At 44.4% G+C, this 19,540-nt stretch overlaps 5 protein-coding genes across 15 annotated transcripts; 4 read left to right on the forward strand and 1 right to left on the reverse strand.

Moving 5' to 3' along the window:
* The first annotated feature begins 618 nt into the window (after window positions 1–618).
* Window positions 619–4,277, forward strand: LOC135498430 (uncharacterized protein RP688-like). 6 transcript variants are annotated; one of them, XM_064788706.1, is made up of 4 exons: window positions 619–641; window positions 2,090–2,375; window positions 2,572–2,735; window positions 3,125–4,277. In XM_064788706.1, the coding sequence occupies exons 2-4, from the start codon at window positions 2,350–2,352 to the stop codon at window positions 3,931–3,933; spliced, it is 999 nt and encodes a 332-aa protein (XP_064644776.1). In that variant the 5' UTR covers window positions 619–641; window positions 2,090–2,349; the 3' UTR covers window positions 3,934–4,277. The 6 variants fall into 6 exon arrangements, with proteins under 6 accessions (XP_064644776.1, XP_064644773.1, XP_064644772.1 ...); XM_064788703.1 differs by lacking the exon at window positions 619–641 and adding an exon at window positions 829–854; XM_064788702.1 differs by lacking the exon at window positions 619–641 and adding an exon at window positions 835–875.
* A 7-nt stretch (window positions 4,278–4,284) lies between these two features.
* Window positions 4,285–10,357, reverse strand: LOC135498425 (potassium voltage-gated channel subfamily C member 3-like). Of its 5 annotated transcripts, none has more exons than XM_064788692.1 (4): window positions 10,293–10,357; window positions 6,550–7,851; window positions 5,905–6,176; window positions 4,285–5,394 (listed from the first exon to the last, which is right to left on the reverse strand). In XM_064788692.1, exons 2-4 carry the CDS (start codon window positions 6,812–6,814, stop codon window positions 4,429–4,431), a joined length of 1,503 nt encoding a protein of 500 aa, XP_064644762.1. In that variant the 5' UTR covers window positions 6,815–7,851; window positions 10,293–10,357; the 3' UTR covers window positions 4,285–4,428. The 5 variants fall into 5 exon arrangements, with proteins under 5 accessions (XP_064644762.1, XP_064644760.1, XP_064644761.1 ...); XM_064788690.1 differs by lacking the exon at window positions 10,293–10,357 and adding an exon at window positions 8,611–9,008; XM_064788691.1 differs by lacking the exon at window positions 10,293–10,357 and adding an exon at window positions 8,222–9,008.
* Window positions 10,021–13,184, forward strand: LOC135498432 (uncharacterized). Of its 2 annotated transcripts, none has more exons than XM_064788708.1 (6): window positions 10,021–10,176; window positions 10,906–11,054; window positions 11,346–11,466; window positions 11,809–12,062; window positions 12,469–12,682; window positions 12,909–13,184. In XM_064788708.1, exons 2-6 carry the CDS (start codon window positions 10,949–10,951, stop codon window positions 13,168–13,170), a joined length of 957 nt encoding a protein of 318 aa, XP_064644778.1. In that variant the 5' UTR covers window positions 10,021–10,176; window positions 10,906–10,948; the 3' UTR covers window positions 13,171–13,184. The 2 variants fall into 2 exon arrangements, with proteins under 2 accessions (XP_064644778.1, XP_064644779.1); XM_064788709.1 differs by having other exon boundaries at window positions 12,469–12,623.
* An 883-nt stretch (window positions 13,185–14,067) lies between these two features.
* LOC135498319 (alpha-1A adrenergic receptor-like) lies at window positions 14,068–15,069 on the forward strand. Its single transcript, XM_064788573.1, has one exon. The coding sequence runs from the start codon at window positions 14,068–14,070 to the stop codon at window positions 15,067–15,069; it is 1,002 nt and encodes a 333-aa protein (XP_064644643.1).
* A 2,108-nt stretch (window positions 15,070–17,177) lies between these two features.
* On the forward strand, window positions 17,178–19,402 carry LOC135498431 (uncharacterized). Its single transcript, XM_064788707.1, has 2 exons — window positions 17,178–17,478; window positions 18,288–19,402. The coding sequence occupies exons 1-2, from the start codon at window positions 17,370–17,372 to the stop codon at window positions 19,136–19,138; spliced, it is 960 nt and encodes a 319-aa protein (XP_064644777.1). The 5' UTR covers window positions 17,178–17,369; the 3' UTR covers window positions 19,139–19,402.
* The last annotated feature ends 138 nt before the right edge of the window (window positions 19,403–19,540 follow it).

The following is a 19,540-nucleotide window of genomic DNA, read 5'->3' on the forward strand; positions in this document are numbered from 1 at the left end:
GACTTGATCTCAAGAGAGCGTCTTAGTTTGTAGTTGTTCGCCGTTTGCAGGGTAGCGAAACCTGCCTAACATTAATCCTTCAATCAGCGACACGGATTGCTCTTTAGTAGAAATCCGTCTTGTCCACGGTCGTCATGTGGCTGTCCCGCAGACCGTACTGTGACGACGGTATCTTATTAAAGGCAGCCGTTCGTAACCGTTACGAACGAAGACAGACCATCGTAGTTCATTTGTCGTCGTTCGGGGTTGCGAAACCTGGACATTGGACGATGTAAGGTGCAATTCACCAACAAAAATCCGAGATAGCACCACAATAGATATGATCAAAAACATTGAAAATCGGGACGCAAACACAAAAACAAGCCTCATATAGCGTTTTTACACGGTGCGGGTTCAAGTCACAAACTTCAACATTGTTTACGAATACTGGCATCCGATTTAATACAAACGTCAGCCGCAGGCAAGATCTGAACCATGTATTTATAAGCTGGTACCGGAGCCAAATGAGTTTTTTTCAAGTCCATATGTGCCCGAGGAAATACTATGCGTCGCCAAGAACGCTGTGTTTACATTCCAAACACTGTTGACATGAGATCATGTAGATTAACTGTGCATTTGCAAGTTCTGGTCGCCGACATATGGTAGGTTTTAAAGTTGATTACCACCGCACATTTCATCGCCCAAGTTGTCTTCGAACGCGCGACAAAACTTGATGCTGTTCTGCTTCCCAATACATTGATTAAGCTCCACTACAGATACCAAATCAGTGACCTTAATTTTGGAATGCATACAGAGATAACGGCCACGGTGCGCTCCATCTGAACATTCATCAGGAAGCACACACACCATACGTGGTACATCGAGAGAGGCCACTGGTAGGGAGGGGCCTATCACTTTCGCTGGGGCACAATTTATTTATGAGCGTTCTGATTAGAATATAGTATGCATGTACTTATGGTAATTGCTGCCGTGTTGTGAGAGTTACCGTAGGTGGAACACTTTCTTGAAGTTATCCGTAGAATGATCAGGTAAGACTGATACTGTTTTCTTCACCAGCAAACGAGTTGGCTGCTTCTACAGCCAGTGTTGCCGTGTTGTGAGAGTTACCGTAGGTGGAACACTTTCTTGAAGTTATCCGTGGAATGATCAGGTAAGACTGATACTGTTTTCTTCACCAGCAAACGAGTTGGCTGCTTCTACAGCCAGTGTTGCAAGTTATTTGAAGATGACCTCAGGTCAGGAGTCAAGCCAGGATCCCCAAACGGCCAGTTGTCGCCAAAACAAGCCGAGCTACTTTGTCTTGTCATGCTTGGAGTATCCTTTTCAATAACAGTATAAAACTCCGGAGTTGAATTAGACTGACTGGTGTATATTCGGTTATTATCAGCTCCGATATGCCGTTCAAACAGCCGGACATGACACTGGCTGACTTGCATATTTCCAATCGATCTCTACAACCAAGTTCAATAATTGCAATCCAACATTAAATTTGATGCAGCTAAGTAAACACATGAAAACTAATTGGTAGGCGAGTATCGATGTACATGTATGAGCGTCCATTGACGAATGGGCATTATAAATACAGTGGAACCCCGGTAACACGACCACTCTGCAATTTTGAGCAGAAAAAAACAAGTGAAACAAATATTTGGACTCAGAATTTTTTTGTGGAGAGTACTTTTGATTATTCCAGTCAGAGATTTTGTAAACTCAGTATACATTAGGCATAACACTAGTATAACATACTCATGTTGTTTTCATTCCTTGGCTTCGATATCTAAACGGATCGATCGTTCGTTCGATTGTCTGGCCAGCCAGCGCTAAGGCTTCTCTATTCGACCCTGATCAAGTGTTCTAAATGTGCTGTGGGACTATGCATCCGTTAAACAAGTTATGATCAATTATGCCGGTATACTTCCACCACTGACCTCATTCTAATTTCAGCTATTATGTGCAATGTAAACTCATTTCAAACATCGTTTGCACACTTTTTCTTTTTCACAGTAAACGGCGGGACAATATTGACTCAAAAGGATGATGATCTCTGGATAAAAGCAAGGCTATACTCAATATTATTTTGTAATTTCAGTTAGAAGACCTTGACGATACTACAATTGATGGCACTTGGAGGAATGCACGGTGTATTGCCGTTAGCAAATGTAACAGTGACGTATGCCTGGGATTGAAAATAGCTTTGAGAGCCAAAATCTAACCGTCTGTTTGGAACTAATTAATGCGACTCAGGATGTGAACAGACAAAGATTGCAGAACAGCGGAGAGTTCCATTCCGAGACTGTTGCACTGATTTGAAGAAAAGCAAAAGTTTCGGCTGGGAATCAGCAAGACGCCATGAGCTGGCTTCGGATCGCGATGCGGTAAGGATAGTTTGGTCCCTTCGTCACCAATTCTGTTTCAGCTTTGTTGACGCGCGCGTTTAAGCTTTGTCTGGCCCTGTGCATCGTTAGCGACGAGGTCTCGAGGCTTTCGATCTGAAAAAAGAAAATGAATGACATCTTGGTCATTTTTGTTCGCTGCGAAGGCTTCTTTCACCGAATCTGATTCAACTTGCAGAGGTCGCGTCCTGCGGCTGGTTTGCCCCGTGCTCCTGGCGTGTTTGGTTGCCGTCCTCGTCATCACCAACCGGAGACGGTTCCGGAACATCAGCTGCCCCAGGTGCTCTCAGGGTAGTGGGGCGAACCCTGTATGGGAGAGGGTGAGACTAGCCGGGGCCCAAGGTATTATACTCTATATTCTCTTATGTAAGATCTGTTGATAGGCTCACACGCTTTGCACGGTGTTGGTCACAGTCACTACACAAATAGCCAGATTCAGCGCCGAAGTAGTTGGTTGATTCTCGGACGATGTTTTGTCGAAAGACGATGCCCAAACAAAAGTAAAACATAGGTGGATTAGAGAGATATGTTGTTCTGCTCATCGGTAGTGTTCAATGATGATTTGTTGTTGCTAACTCATACTGACCACTGCTCTTTAGGTCGCAACGCCAAGGGCACAGAGACGGAGTTCGCCAGCGAAACATATCGGTTGGAACATACCCATATACAAATATCTCAAATTCCGCAATTGAAGCAGAGCAGTTACTTTCAATTCCCTGATTTCTTTGCAGTCAGGGAGATGGCGAAGTTGGAGTTCCCGAAGATGTACGAAATGCCACCCTGTGATCCGAACGTCAACACGACACTCAACGAAGACGTTTGTAAGGTTCTCGGGGCGACGATAGACGAGGGGGAACGACAAACGTACCTTCGTTTGCTGACCTACTTTAACGACCTGGCGGTCAAACACAACTGGACGTACTTCATGGCGTTTGGGACGTTGTTGGGGTCGTGGAGGCATCATGGGTTTGTTCCTTACGACCAGGATGTTGACCTTTATATCGATTATAAACACAGGATGGATATTGTCAACGTTATTGAAGAGCAGTCGAGATTCGTGCCAAAGCAAATGGTGACAGATCAGTTGAAAATATACGATGCAGAAAGAGTGGTTGGTGGCGCGTACTATCCGAATGTAGGTCGATGGTGGGCGCCCGATCTCGATTGCTTCTTCTATAAACAAAACGCAACCCATATTTTCAAATCGGATGAAACCAACGACAACGTATGGAAAAAGAGTAATATTTTCCCCTTACAGAAGCGTCCATTTGAAGTGCTGGACTTGCCTGCACCCATAGATACGTTGGGGAACTTGGTCAGTTTGTATGGGAATACGTCCACATGTGAGCGCTATGCTAGTGCTTATAAACCCGTGCAATGTAAAGACCTTGGGAAGTATATTCCGTTTGTACAGCGGGCTTTTAAAGTGGGTCACATGGAGGAGAAGCTCGTGTTGGGCGATAAGGTCCTCCAGGTAAGGATGACGAGTGAATCGAACAGAAGTATCACTGTGAATCCGTATTCACTGCAGAGGGTATAACAAATATATATTATTTGTAGGCTTTAGTTGGTAGCAGTTGAATACGGTGCGATGGAAAGGTGCTCATATAAGATTTCTGCCATTCCATTCATTCGTTGACAACCTTGTCGCGAGTCCGGTAAGATTCGTTTAAGAATTAGGAATGAGTACCGTGTTCTAGCAATATCATGTCAGTCCAATACATACAAGTCAACCTTTGGTGCCGCGTGCCTTTGTCCAGATACTTCCTCAGAGAGAATAAGATGGAGATGTAAATCCTGTGGTTAGCCAGTGTGAATTTTGTGGCTAAGTATAAATGAGTTCGGGTCTCCATCTTGGGCAAAGAATTCGTTGTTTGGTAAGCCGGGCTGGCCGTTGTCTACGAAGTCCGTTTGTACACATATCCAAGGCTTGTAACTTGGGGCTTGGAAGACCTGTCCCCTTTAATTTGTGAGGATCCGGTTTATACAAGTCCGATAGATATATGCCGTGTTTACTGTAAATAATCCTGCTCCTTTACGACATAACCATCGAGTCGCCGGTTACACCATCATCAATGAATGTTTCACGTCCAGAACCTCTCTCCTTACCGTATCTTTCCTTCTTTGATGACCTCCGCATTGGTTGCGGAGCGGAATTCAAATAAGTCATATCAACCTTAGAGGAGAAGCTGTGTATGGCTTGGAAATAGGTTGAGACCAGAGGTACAGTCAGGGCCATCAGTAAGATCCCAGAGAGGGCGCAGAGACCTCCCACAACTTTGCCGAAAAAAGAGCTTGGGACAATGTCACCGTAACCAACGGTCGTCATGGTGATGATGACCCACCAGAAACACTGGAACATGTTTGGGAACATGTAGTTTTGAGGAGAACCGTTTCCCACTCGGTCCGCTACGTAGATGATCACGCCCATCGTGCATGTAAACATGAACACGAATAGAAAGATAGACATAATTTCTCTCCAGTTTCGCTTCAACACGAAGAGTAGTACCCGGGTTGGCATGTAGTGGCGCACCAGGACGTAGAAGTGTAGCCCGCGGAAAAACTTCATGAACCAAAATATGCTGAACCATTCTGCTACGTCGACATTGCAAACTTTGAGCACGCAAGTGATCTCGAAGTACGCGATGTTTACGATGGTTGGCAACTGGCTGATGACTTCGATGACGACTCGAAACGACGTCAGAGCGAATCCGATAGATGGCGCAGTAATAAGATGCAGGCAACCGTCCAATAGAAAGAAGACACTCATGCCAAGATCGAAGGCTTGCATCCACCCATCTAATCCTTTTTGAAGCATTTTGAATACGTAACCCTTGGTGAGAGCTTGGCAGACCATGTACTTGATGTCGTCCTCTGTGTAGGACCCGTTTTGACGATACTGGTCATCAATGTCATCCAGCGCCTTCGACAGATCGCCATCTTCAACCATTAGCACAGCCATGTAGAGAAGTACAGCAATGTACAACAGGGCTGCATAGATCTGAAAGTGAAAGGACTTCCACTAAAGCTGCTAAACAGATCACAAGTCATAACCAACCAATGAGCAACAACCAAGGTACAAGGGCATTCTTGTTAAAGCCCCCATTGATGTAATAAAGGCCTGGCACATGCTAGTTGATATTCATATTGTCAACGAACGTGGCCAGTATTCATTCCTTTACTCCGCGCTGCAGACAGGCAAATGTTTGCCAGCGTTACCAAAACGGATGGCAAATGTTTGTTCTTATCGGGACCTCAACTAGATGCTAAGATGCTCGGTCATGATCGGAGAGTTATGATCTGGAGGTAACGACCAGTGGATACGGATCGGGGGTAATGGTCTGTGTACCGGTATAATAATCTGTGGGTAATGTTTTCGAAATGATCTGCGGAATAGTGATATAAGATTAACAACATCGAGGTATTATAAAGAGAGTGTGTTATCATAAAAATGGTGCCATTTCTCCATAAGCTGTTGCCAATATATGCCTTTCTATGATGGTATACGTACCTTTCCGGGTGTCGAGGTTAAAGGGTAATTCAAAAAGTACCATGCCTTAGCCCTGGTGAACCTCGACCTCTGACACTCCAGGAACACATAGTCTTTCACAAGTTGTTGTTCGGTTCTGATGGCGTTTTCGAAGCTTTTTATAGCCTCGGTTTGCTTCAGGGAAATCTGGTATCTCGATGTGCAACATGGTTCAATTGGGCAGTCGAGTTGCCAAAACTCCAGCTCCTCTTTGTACACTGCGCCACAGACTTCGTTTGGAAAGTGTAATTTTCCTAGAGATATAAAGGGTGGGATCAAAGTTAGAGAATGTGGTGGGGATGATTGAGGCAGCAGATTGCCGGACGTGCCAATGAGAAACACTACTTTTGAGCAAGGAAACGGTAAATACAAAATGGAGACGCCCGTCTGGCATAATCTGTTCGCAATAGTTTTGTCGGGTCCATGTCACGGCTTTGAGGCAGGATGTTCCTCCCTTTACTCAAAGGCGTCCTTGGATAAAAGGCCTGGGTGAGGTCATGAACAAAGTGTTTTTGTGGAAACTCAATTGCCATATTACATGCTACATAAAACATGTGAGTGGTATCGCTGTTTTATAAGAGAGGATGCCACACAAGATCACAGGCCATTGAAAACATGAATACCAACCCGTTTCATAGTACTGTATGACATGCTGGAATACTGTTGGATCTCGATTAAAGAAGTAATCCACATCGGTGTGGCCGAGCTCCTGGTAGTGACGTGCGAGTCTCCCAAGTTTGGTGTCCGGAAACTTCAACAGCTGCGAGACGGGAAGGTCGAATTTACGTCCCCTGAGGCGGATTCTGACAAGGTCTTCGGGATTCAAGATGGTTTCCTGGGCGTGGGAGGGTCGGCAATCCCAGCTTGAGAGGCGTCGTCCTATTCTAGACATGTTCTAATCTCTGATCAAACGCAAGGTGAAATGGTTTGCGACAATTACAACAACATCCAACCGTTTTCTGTGTTATCCTGCCGATGATAGCTTCATCTTGATCATCAAGAATATTGTAGAATCACTCGTTCAAAGCATCCATGTCTCACATCGGTCTATGTGATAATAATTCGGCCAGACCACAGCAGCATTCACCTTTTGACCTTACCCAGATTGGCACGGTGATTTGCAAAACAGCATAATAGGATTCTAATGCTTCAAGCATATATAAAGCAATTCTGTGTTATTCTGACCATCAAATGTCGATGACATGATGGTATATGATTATAAAAATGCTGTCATTACAGCAGGTAAATCAGGCCTCTGACAACACATGTATATGGGTCGCTCTCCAACAAACAGATCCAAGGATTTGTTAAATCATAGATGTATATTCATATGTGCTGTATATCATTAGCAATGCGTACAAAATTCACTTTTCAAACGCGTTCAATTTATTAATATCACCTTAGACATGGGAACATGATATCTATGACTTACCAGATGTCGTCTAAAGGGTCTGGCGCATGATGCACGACGTGTAACTACAAGTATTCGTTTTACCAACGTACACGGCAAAATTTCTCTCATTGGGCGCTGGAAAAACGAAGCTTTAGTCACAAATGTTGACAACATGTCAAAGTTTTTATGTTCTGCAGGCTTTATCGTCTGATTTAATACAACCAATGAGTCTATTCACATCCTTCCTAAACCTTCCAGACACGAGACAATACAAGTAAAAGTTCACACATTGATTCGTGGTGGTGAGATAAAACGCTACGTAGAAACTCAGCTCCCTTAAATTCGGGTAGTTCTTCTTAACATCTGGTATGATGAACTCCCACACGATATTCTCCACAGGGTAGTAGGCCATTAAAAAGATGAAAGTGAAAGCGACAACCATCATCATCACAGTTAAGCTTTTCTCTTGACCCTCTTGCTGTTTATGACGACCCGTTTCACCGAGGCTTGCCATTTCTTTGGCCTGTCGCCTGAACCTATGAAGAATGAATAAGTTAAGGGTTAATACTATTAAAGGGGACAGGTAGTTTACTACGGTTTCGTACATGATTACTTCGAAGTAATCCCACCAGAGTGGGAAGTTATCCGGCGCCATGCAGACTGAGGTGTGTGTTGTATAGTCGCCGATACGATACTCCTTCCATAGTTTTATTAGGCTGAATAAGGAGTGGAAAACGCAGTTAAAAATGTAACAGCAGGTGGCGCGCTTTATGGTGCACCATTGCGAGGCTCTTAAATGGTAACATACAGCAACGAACCGATCGATTGAGATTATGACGACATTCCACACAGATATCCCGAAGAATACAAAACAAAGATATAGAAACTCCTTACAGATGAACCAACCATATCGGTCCATTGCATCCGGGTACCTCGAGAGCAGCAGTCTTTGAAACACGACAAAGATTAGCATGAGTTGGTCCCCTACTGCTAGCGCTCGGAAGTGGTAGGACATGAGGACATTACGTTTCTGACGAATGCTCTGTGTCATAGTGAGAAAGGTTAGGGTGTTCCCCACGACGCCGAGGGTTATGAGGACAGAGGGGATGTAAAAGCTGAAGATGGTCATGAGATATTCGGTCAGGGCATCTTTGATGAGTGATGACGGTATCCTCGAGATATTTGCGAGCGGCTCTCGGACTGGGACCAAGGCATCCATTTCTCTATCACCGAGTTCGTGCCCCATGATCACATTGAAGATATTTCAAACCTGGACACTTGAGTTATTGACCTACCCTGATGTCCGGGGTATATGCATCAGGTTCTCTGTGTTTTCTGCATCACTTCTTTCCCCCGCAATACAAACTTCGTTGCCATCCGTTAGACTTGGGATTCAAGAGAATGAAAGTTCATGCCAGACCCACCTCCCCGTAAATTGCATCCTTAACAGATCTGCGTCGCGACTTCTACAAAATCGACCAAGAGAGAGCCTTCCGTCCCCACCAACTTCTTCGCCCTCTTTGCGCTGGGGACATGACGATTTGAAATGCCGTAGCTTTGGTTCTTCTCCGTTCCAAGGTTTGAGTTCCCCTCAGTTCGGGCGCATCTCTTTTGCTCCTTCGCAGTGATAAGTTGTCAATATTTCTTTGAAAAACGATGTGTTGGTTGGCGACATGGTGCAGATTTTAGAAGGTTGTTTTAGCAACAGAGGCGTAATGTTGATACATATCATCGTTGCTGATATTATTATCATCATGATCATATGGTTTGTACGCTGCTTCATGCATACTGTAAATACGGTAATGTGTTTTGGTCTTGGTGATCGATTCTATAAACAACACCATAAACGAATTGCCTGCAGTAATTACTTCTATATTTAGAAACTGAGAGGACATTTCTTAATTTAGGTGCGATATCACATCACAAGTTGCAATACAACGATATCTGATTTTATACATGTTCAATGAAGAACACGTGGGTTTCTGGTTTTCGATTCCACCGGGGAGGTTTCGTTAATGCAATCCATCTTTTGCCATACCAGCGAGGCGGCTGACGAATCAGTATATACATGCTTCCCGAAATTGGTGGCTTGCATTGGAACTAACTTTTTCCCCCTTGTCCGTCATTGAAGGCATTCAAGTGTGTTGGTCAACCATGACTATCTCCTTTGTCCCTCCACCATAAGGACCAGTTTCCCCTTATGACATCACTATTTCGGACACTCAGCGCCCCATTTCTGGAAAGGTGTATAGGACGGCCCAGGCCGGTCTCTACCCGTATTAACCCGGGTCCTTATTTCACCTGTTGTCCTACTGGCCAAAGACCTCTATTAGCCAGCGTGTACATTCTGTGTACATTTTAATGAACATAGGTTGGTGAAAAAAGTACACCAAGGGTGCTTTAATTCCCACCAAATTTTATATGTGTTATGAAGAGGCTTAATAGTAAAAATTCAAAACATTCCAATACCGATTGCCTGAGAAAAATTGATTTGTGTACATCATTGCCATCAAATCGTCACTCGCGGACTGATATGGGCCTATTAGAATACAAGTTCTAAACTGGCCAGTGAGACAATATTTCCTTAAATTAATTATCAAAAAGTATATCTCTGTTATGGCCTGGCTGTGTAGATTAAGAATCCACCAGAGTGTGTTGTAACGAGTGTGTTATAACCAATGACCCTAATACCATTCATTATTAACTGTGAATGCAAGAAGATCGATCAGCTGACCAAATATATAAGCATGCTAATGTAGGCCTACTCAATGGCAGCGTGAGCCCGAAGCTTGGACCTGCCTTCAAATCGCTGATCGAGGTATAATGCAAGTCGGATTTGCAAGAGGACCATTGCACTGAAGGTAGGTAGGCCTACAGCTCATGTTAAGTTCGTCTCTTTCACCTGACCCCCTCCCCTGCCTCCGCCTGGCTAGGATGTTCAATCATATCCTACTTGGGTCTTTTATTTGGTACCTACAGGCAGTGAGATGCCTGCTTGATGATGACCATGGCTTGTGAGGATCGCCTCTCGCCAAGGTCGTTATTTCCAGCGAATCTGATGGGACGGAAAATGATATCCTCGGTCCTTATAGATGTCAGAGCAGTTCAACCCAGCAAGACACGAAATTGCTGTCTGTGACATCCTCCTATGCCCCATTGGGTTCAGAACATGTATATAGGCTAAGTGTTAAATACAGTAGGGTACATTTTCAGAGCTTTTAACTCGACCCTGACCTCCTGATCACGCGATATGTTGGCCTAACTTTGTTCGGTGGCAACTTTGGCGTCATTTGGCGCGTAATTCCAATAACGTTCTCTTGCGCTGTCGCTATATGCGACACTGACTTTCTTGCAGCAGAACGATGGATCGTCTCCGGTTTAGCACGTGCCGCTTTTTAACCAATCACGTTCACCGACTCATGATCAAGTGCCGAACCAACCTCCTTCTCAGGGTAGTAAAGAGCGTCAATCACATCAACAGCATCAACAATAGTATAGCGAGAGCCGCGTCCCTGTGTGGAAGTTGGTGTGGGCTGAGACAAGTCTGCTACGATCGCCCTTCCGAAGTCCATAATAAATCTCTGTTTTAGTGTTTCAGGATTCAGCTGACGAATAAACGGGTTCGATTTCACCATGGCTGAGAGAAGCATTCCTAAGCTGGCCGCCATGGGTACGACCGCTGGTGTCTTGACCATCACTGTAATCTTCAACATCCTGGCGATGGGAAATCCAAAAACAGGTAACTGACATCACTGTGCTGATGACAGCCAGGATGTCTTTCTGGGTAAGACCTCGACTTGATTGTGGACAGCTTTTGAACTGGTACCATTTGGTATTTTCCCACGGACAGTTCTCAAGTTGGGCCTTCCCAACAACTACGAAAAAAGCCTAAAGATGGCTTGAAACTATTGAGTCACTTCTTCTTATAATCTTGGTCATGTGTTTTTTCCGGAAATGGAAGGTTAGTAGAGTCAGAGTATTTCAATATAGGGCTTACGTATAATTACAACTTGTCTCATTGTTGTTCTAGCTCTCTTCACCAACACGACTGGGTCAGTTTATGACTACTACACCCTGGAGATTGTCCCTGCAAGTTGGACATTGATTACACTATGGGCGATCATCTACATTTGGCAAGTCTTGTGGATAGGGTAGGTATCAATCTCCAAGCCTCGGCATTGGTGACGGATGCTTTGTGATACTAGTACTTGCACGGTTTACGGAGCAAAAAAGCTAGCTATTCTCTCATTGAGAGATTGGGCTACGTATCGGTTCGCGTTCTGATAAAAGCTAAGCATCCAGGGTATCTGGTCTTTGGTGCATTGTTGGAGACACACCTGCCTATTTGAGATAACTGCCGAATGATGCTGAACACATTTCAAATGACCCCACCTACGTAGATTTCAGTACAGCGCCACTGTAGACGATGCTATGACGGTGTGCAAAACAGTTGGCCAAACCATTTTCAAACTTCGCCTCATCTCTGCTTCCAGATACGCACTCAGCACCATCTGCCGGAAGTCAGCGTCTGGTCCCCTCTACCTGCATCCGGCACAGATGTCCGTATGGTTCTATGCCTTCTTCATCGCGAACAACATCAGCAACATTATCTGGCAGATTGTGTGGGATAGGTTCCTACTGGTCCCATCTCTCGTGTTCCTGGCCCTGGTGCCGCTAACGCTGAATGGGTGCCTGGTGACCGTGTCCAAACCTCTGTCAAATCACCAAGAGTCACTCATAAAGGAAGGTAAGAGTTATCGCAGCGTTCTTTTTCTGCTGTATGGCGTTGATGTACCGAACATTAGACCCCAGCTGCGTTCGTTTTACCAAGGAGGTTCTAGTTTATAAAACTCCAGACCCTTGGCTCGCCCAACTCGTTGTAGAAAAACTGTCCGGCCGTATTGTATTCTGACGTATCGTGGTATATGGTACTGTAGAGGCCATGACAGTCAACACCTCAGAGATTCTATTAATGCTTTTAAAAAAGCGCATATAGAATCCTTTGTTCCGCGGACATTCTATCCTTGGACATTTCAAACTTTTACATAATCATGGGCTTGGAATTCTGATTAGAAACAGTCTTGTATTGAACCAGTAACATTTAGTGTTCGATGTTTAGAGCGAATAACTGACACGAACTCCTTCCTTTTCAGGTTTAACCCGTGAAGTCTGGATGATCCATCTCTTTGTTGAGAATGGTATCCTGGTCTACATCGCCTGGACCGAGATTGCCACCCTGATCAACGCTGCCATGGTGATGCATTACCTCATGGGCGTCGCCGAGGAGTTGGCGTGCACCATCGTACTGGTGATCTTCACTGTTATATTCATCACGTGGTTTATTCTGGACATCTTTGTTTTTGAAGAGTAAGTATTAGTCCAATCACCCAGCCTCACTATTGGCATTATTGGCAATCGTTTAAAAGAATCAAGAGTAGGGCTAGGGTACCAGTAGCATGGCTGTTATCTCGCAGACCTAAATCCCGTGTCTCCCGAGACCAAACCTCCGAGATGTTGACGTCATTGTAGTTCTTATTCTCATACGACTGACAGACATGTCTTGCTAATTCCATTTCACCTTCTCCCTTTCTAGGATGTACCGGTACATGTTCGTCTACTACCCTGGGGTCGTGGTCGCTCTCTCCGGCATTGTCAACAAGAACTGGGATCCAACCAAACGGAACCAAATATTCACTGTGGTTCTGCTGGCGGTGGCGTGCTTAGCAACTGTAGTAAAACTTGTGTTGATGGTGTACCGACACAAGACGCGGCCGATGGTGGCACATAAAGATGAACACTCATTAATTGGAGTTACAGCTGTATCGTCGACAGGCAGTAAACAATACACGGAGTAGAATCTCTCCCTCAACTTGCTCTTGTTCTTCGTTCTTCGGACTGTGATCTATTGCTTGTAACAGCTGTAACGTCTTTGAGTGTTTCCGTTGCTCAGTGTTTCCCTTCATTCCTTGGGAACGCTTAAACACAGCTTGAAGCGTTCTTCGTTTCCCCCTGAAGAAAAGTCACGGTAGCTGTCAAATATTTGGTAACACTGAAATGTGGGGAACAATCACAGATGTCACACCGACTGTTGACCTCTATTGGAGAATATAGGTCGTCCTTGCGGTCTTCTTAAACCTCGTATGACGGCGGTCCCCGCTTTCTTCTTCCGTGACAGCTGAAAGGCCTAGCAGCCCAGCGACAGACACGGTAGATCTTCTCCTTGGGCTTCACCCATCCGGATATAAGCTCCGGGACTAGCTATGTACGATGATAGTACTTCATATTCTCAGGTTTGCATGATTGTGACATTGGCTGGTTGAAGATCATAAGCGAAACGAAAGTAATGTACACCATGTACACAGAAGGGAATAAAGTCTGAAAAGTTGGTCGTCTCACCCATTGTTTTATCGAGTTGCAATCCATATTTTCTAAACTGGTCAGAAACAAAGACTACGTTTATAGAACATACGATGTGTCTAAACGGTATGTTATGAAAGGAAGCTTTATGGCGCTACGCATTTAGCTGATCTCTAAATAACTTTATACTGATGTATAAACTAGGAGTATTGATCAAGCTCACACAGTCACCAGAAGAGCAAGGCGAGGCAACAATCTCGATGGTCCAATGATTTGATAGAGCAGGGCCTACTGAACACCCGCATGCAGCAAACGGGAAATCGCTACCAGAAGACGGAAACTTTACATACGAGCTTCTAAGAAAATAGCGCATGCAGAGACTAGACGTGGTCATGATGATGTCAACTGATGGAGGTCTTGTTTTCAGGACGGGAGCCCCTCTTTCGGGTGACTACAACGAGCTAGCAACAGCCATCAAGTTCTACAGCTCAACCATCACCCTCATCATTGGGTTCATCGCCAACACGTTGGCCGTGTTGGTCACATGCCTACCACACAACCGCAACAACGTCATGTGCTTCTATATCCGTAACTTGGCTATCTTCGACACCCTTACTCTCATAATAATGTTCCCAAGCCCATATTGGTTCGGTACGAGTGCGACACTTGGAGTCGCCTACTGCATCATTTTCTATTATTTTGGATCTACTTTTTATTCGTGTTCTCTGTGGACGGTAATTATAATAGCTGTTGACAGAATCATAGCTGTGAGGTACCCCCTCCAAACAGCCGTCTGGTGCACTATGAAACGCGCCAAGACATGCACCATCGTGCTGTTGTTATCTCAGTTCGCTTTCTATATCGCGCATCTGTGGATGTCTCCTCAGTTCCATCCGGGTCCTGACGGCGTCCATGTCACTTGTGTCTATCCCGCAGATTTGGAAATCTATTTCATCGTTGATCACATCGTCAGTCAACCAGTGCCAATTCTCTCCGTCTCCGTGCTTAACATCGTCATCGCTGTCAGTCTGAAGCGCCATGAAAAACACATGGAACAAATGAATAAGGCGACACGGGAAGTGACGTCACGAAGCGACTCCAAGGATAACAGTATGACCTTGATGCTCATGCTTGTCGCTACTTGCCTCATCATATTATTATTTCCTTTCTTCTGTGACGCAATAATATGGAACTTCATTCTTCCAGAGATGGCCATAGCAAGACCAGATCTGAGATATTTATCATTTGTTATTATATACGTGCCAGCGCAGTGTAACCATGCCGTCAATTTCTTCCTGTACTGTTTTGGGAGCAGGTATTTCAGGAAGGATCTGCGCATGCTCCTCTCCTGTGAGTTCATGAAGACGGCGAAACACTCCATTTCTGCGGTTTTCTAGCGTTCCGAAAAGAATTAGCTGAAACAGTAGAAACGATAACTCGTCAAAAAATGAAACCGAGGCTCCAATATAGGAATACTGTGCATGTACTGTACTGTATAGTCGCTATTTATCCGATGTTGGTGCATCTTCTTCAAATTGGCCTATAATACATAATATAGGCCATTTGACCAGAAGCCCTTCAACTGGCTTAATAGCGTGGTCACAGTATATGAAGTAACTGTAAACCTGAAACCTTAAATCGTGGTTATAAAGTTCCTTTCAAGTCGAATTTAGAAAATGTTATAAATACCCTGTTTTCAATAAAAACCGCCGAGTGCTGTTATATTATGCATGTTGTTGTTCTTAAAATATCGATAGAGAAAATGTGGAGACCCCGCCGGCGGGTTTTGAAGCTATTGATGTGAATATAGGCAGATGGGGACCAGCTACAGTGGATGGTGTCACAGCTAGGCAACAAGGAAGAGGTCATCGGCGGGGGATACGTTATTCCTTAGCTAGCTAACGCTTGCCATAGACAGGCGTTGTCTGTTTGTGAGTAGCACATTATCGCTGACGCAAACTTTGATTGACATCGCGAGCATCAGTCCGATCACCTTCTTCCTTTACTGTGTCATGGTCATAATGGCGCCAACGGAATGGGAAGGACAGCTCGTGGTGCGGACAGGAACACCTTCTTCAGAAACTGACTACAACGCGCTAGCAGCAGCGATCCACTTCTACACTTCAGCCATCATCCTCATCATCGGATTGATAGGGAACATTTTAGCAGTTCTTGTCATGTTCCTTCCCAACAATGGCAATAGCGTCATGTGTTTTTATCTCCGTAATTTGGCCTTCTTCGACATGCTTACACTACTCATAGCGTACCTACGGCCATATTGGTTCGGTACGAGTGCGACCCTTGGAGTCGCCTACTGCATTATTTTCTATTATTTTGGATCTACTTTTTATTCGTGTTCTCTGTGGACGGTGATTATAATAGCTGTTGACAGAGTCATAGCTGTGAGGTACCCCCTTCAAACAGCCGTCTGGTGCACTATGAAACGTGCAAGGTTGTACACTATACTACTTGTGGTCATCCAGTTTTGTTTTTATATCCCCCATCTGCACATGTCTCCTAGGTTCCATCCGGGTCCTGATGGTGTTCATGTTAGTTGTGTCTATCCCGCAGATTTGAATATCCTGATTATCATTGACCATATCGTCAGTCAACCAGTTCCAATTCTCTCCGTCTCCGTGCTTAACATCGTCATCGCCGTCAGTCTGAAGCGCCATGACAAACACATGGAACAAATGAACAAGGCGACACGGGAAGTGACGTCACAAAGCGACTCCAAGGATAACAGTATGACCTTGATGCTCATGCTTGTCGCTACTTGCCTCATCATATTATTATTTCCTTTCTTCTGTGACGCAATAATATGGAACTTCATTATTCCAGAGATGGCCATAGCAAGACCAGATTTGAGATATCTGTCATTTGTGATCGCATTCGTACCAGCGCAGTGTAACCACGCCGTCAATTTCTTCCTGTACTGTTTTGGTAGTAGGTATTTCAGGAAGGATCTAAGAATCCTCTTTACCAGTGGATTCGTCAGCCAGAATAGAGGAAACGAAAAACTCTATAAGAACAGTAACTAGAAATGATTCCGATGTAACGTCCACGTTGGTGTATTTTCAAAAATCACGATTTCGATTCACGTTGTTATCATGTTTTTTTGGGAAATGGTGACCGGCCATATGAGGCATTGAGAAGTTAGGCCACTCCTGTAAAATAAACAAGTATCTTTTGTTTATAGTCTGACACAAATATCAACTCAGAACCGGATATCTTTATTTGGTAGTTGGTCTTGAAATTTAACATAACTTGATAATAAACAGGGAACAATCTTAAAAAAATTGTGAACATCAAAATACAATCGATAATTTTCAAAGTGTTTTGAACCACTGACATTAGGCCTACTCACAGCAAACCGACACAGATAAAGGTTAACTTGATTAGACCCCTACGAGTTTTTACACTCGGTTGTTTAGTGAATATTTAATGACATTATCAATAGTGACCTGCTGTTCCTATCCATATGAATATTCAATGATACGACATAATGTCATTCGCACTGACCCGCACTTTCAGTTACTGAATTAGATATCATTCCGATTCAAGTGCAAGTTTATGAAAGCCGGTTTTCTCCGTTGGCTACTAGATAAGTCGCCTGAAGACTTTCAGCGCGTATCTGTAACTTTAATATGAACAGATTGACAACAGCCGTTCAGGTCGGTCGGACTAACTAGAGAAGATGGCGGCGTATCATTCGCCAGTGAAGTTGGTGTTGTTGCTGATAACATGGTTGGCGTATCTTTCGGAGGTAACCGTGGAGTTCCTGGTGCCCTACCTCGTTCCAGACGGTGAGATATGTTCTTATTGTTTCAGGGGGTAGCTTCCTGTACACGTTCTTGTGCCTTCAACTTGTAATGTAACGACTGAATCTTGTTTTGCGAGTATTCACAATGCATTGCTCTTAGTAGTGTAGTAGTATAGTACATAAGTAACAACAGTATCACAAAAGTCAGCTGGCTGCGAGATGCTAATTCATGGGGGGCTTTGGAGTATCATTCAGAAATGATCCAGGTGGTAATATAATGTTCATGAACTATATGCTGGTATTGAAGTGCTTATGAGAGGCAAACATATCCGGGTTTTTTTATTATAAACATATCCGTAACACCTTCAGCGACTGCGTTGGCATTAGGATTTGCCCAGAATGTACATTTCGCTTCGATCCTCCAGCTGTATACATTCTTCACAATAAGAATAAGCCAGACGTGTATGTAGGGATATAAACCAGAGATAGTGACAATGGCACAGTTGGCACAAATGGCACGTACGATATGGACACTGTCAAGGCCTACTGGCATGATCTTGTCAAGTCAATTTTCGACAGCGATCGACCTTACTGGTATGCTTATGTTGAAGTTTGTTAGGTCAAGACTATTGATAAATCAATGAAGTTTGTTTTCAAGAGCATTATGTTACGTCTTGCGCTTACTCATCAAATCCTCATTTTAGATACGAATAGGGGCCTACAACAAAGCACCCCCCCCCCCCCCGCCCCTCCGACATCTTAAGCACTCCTAATTGTATCCAGATAATCTTGAACTTTTCTTCGTATACCTTCATTGATATCATTGTCATTATTTGCTTCTTCTCTTTTCAGCGGTACTACAGTCGGACGATAACAGGACGAATTCTAGCGACGGAGCGCGCATCATTCTGCAGCCTTACCCCTTGACCAGCCTTACCATATGGGCCGCCATCAACGTCTATCAGTTCCTGTGGCTGGTGTACATCACGAGCACAATATGTCGTCGGAATCCGCGCAACCGCCAGTTTATCTACTGCGTGGAAGGTGTGATTCCTGCGCCTGCGCTGTTGTTCTTTACGGCAGGAATGGTGGCCAGAAACATGGCCGTCATCGCGTCCAACAGACTTCATCACATGACGTCATTATCTGCGTCGGGATTGACCCCGATATTCTTCTGGGCAAGCGTATGGTACTTATTGCGCTGCTACAAGGAGTCAGTGCTTCAAGAAAACCGGATGTCGGCAGACAGAATCCTCATCCTGGTCTTATTACACAACGGTTTGTGCTCAATTGCCACTTGGTCGACCTTGCATTTCAACATTCAGACGTGTAGAGCTCTGACGTCATTGGCTCAGCTGCCGCAATCCTCAGCTGGGATTATAACTCTGTTCATTGTGTGTGTCGAAGTAATCGCGTGGTGCATTCTGGACTGGACCATATTTCGCCACCATCTTGTTTTTGTGGTCACGCCCTATATCGTCTGTATTGTTGGGCTTGCTGCCATCACAGACTTTAAACCCATTGACCTGACCGGCAGCATCCCGTCTATATTACTTGGCCTGGAAATTATCGTTACCATGGTGAGATTGATGAGGTTGTTCTGGGATGCCGGCCAAACAGGGAATCAACAGACCAAGAATCGCCGCACACATCATGCGCAACCGGAACCACTTCCCGACCTGATACCGTTGTCAGTTCTGTGAGAGTGGCATTTCACATGTTCCATGACACATGCAAAACTTAGCTGTTGTGATATACAGTTGTAATTGTCAGTTTTTTGGAGTGTGCCAGAAACAGATAAACGCAAGGCCGTTTTTCTCAGTTTCCCTTGAAGTAACGGCCTCTCTTAAACATGTATGGAAACACTGACATATTGGAGAACAACCGAAAACTTTACACCGGCAATCAGCCTGTCAATCTCGTGACCATGTGCAGTGTGTCAGAGGGACAACAAAGTCTTTCGTTCCTCAATATTTTATTATCTTTTATAATCACTAGTAACATTGTAAGATGCATATCCTGTTGAAGCCAAGATAATTGTTGTACTGATTTATACCCCGACTTTGTATGTACAAAAGAAATACAACCAACACCGGTAAGCCTTA

Source organism: Lineus longissimus, chromosome 13, assembly GCF_910592395.1.
Source record: "Lineus longissimus chromosome 13, tnLinLong1.2, whole genome shotgun sequence".
In the NCBI taxonomy this organism is placed as follows: domain Eukaryota; kingdom Metazoa; phylum Nemertea; class Pilidiophora; order Heteronemertea; family Lineidae; genus Lineus; species Lineus longissimus.

Bases quoted from the DNA above. Each gene is read 5' to 3' on its own strand.
- LOC135498430 (XM_064788706.1), top strand. From the start codon at position 2,350: ATGAGCTGGCTTCGGATCGCGATGCG. The intron at 2,376-2,571 runs GTAAGGATAGTT...TTCAACTTGCAG, and splicing joins TGGCTTCGGATCGCGATGCG to AGGTCGCGTCCTGCGGCTGG. The intron at 2,736-3,124 runs GTATTATACTCT...ATTTCTTTGCAG, and splicing joins GAGACTAGCCGGGGCCCAAG to TCAGGGAGATGGCGAAGTTG.
- LOC135498425 (XM_064788692.1), bottom strand. From the start codon at position 6,814: ATGTCTAGAATAGGACGACGCCTCTCAAGCTGGGATTGCCGACCCTCC. The intron at 6,177-6,549 runs GTTGGTATTCAT...TTATATCTCTAG, and splicing joins CATACAGTACTATGAAACGG to GAAAATTACACTTTCCAAAC. The intron at 5,395-5,904 runs GTACGTATACCA...TTTCACTTTCAG, and splicing joins TAACCTCGACACCCGGAAAG to ATCTATGCAGCCCTGTTGTA.
- LOC135498432 (XM_064788708.1), top strand. From the start codon at position 10,949: ATGGCTGAGAGAAGCATTCCTAAGCTGGCCGCCATGGGTACGACCGCT. The intron at 11,467-11,808 runs GTAGGTATCAAT...CTCTGCTTCCAG, and splicing joins TGGCAAGTCTTGTGGATAGG to ATACGCACTCAGCACCATCT. The intron at 12,683-12,908 runs GTAAGTATTAGT...CTCCCTTTCTAG, and splicing joins GACATCTTTGTTTTTGAAGA to GATGTACCGGTACATGTTCG.
- LOC135498319 (XM_064788573.1), top strand. From the start codon at position 14,068: ATGATGTCAACTGATGGAGGTCTTGTTTTCAGGACGGGAGCCCCTCTT.
- LOC135498431 (XM_064788707.1), top strand. From the start codon at position 17,370: ATGGCGGCGTATCATTCGCCAGTGAAGTTGGTGTTGTTGCTGATAACA. The intron at 17,479-18,287 runs GTGAGATATGTT...TTCTCTTTTCAG, and splicing joins GCCCTACCTCGTTCCAGACG to CGGTACTACAGTCGGACGAT.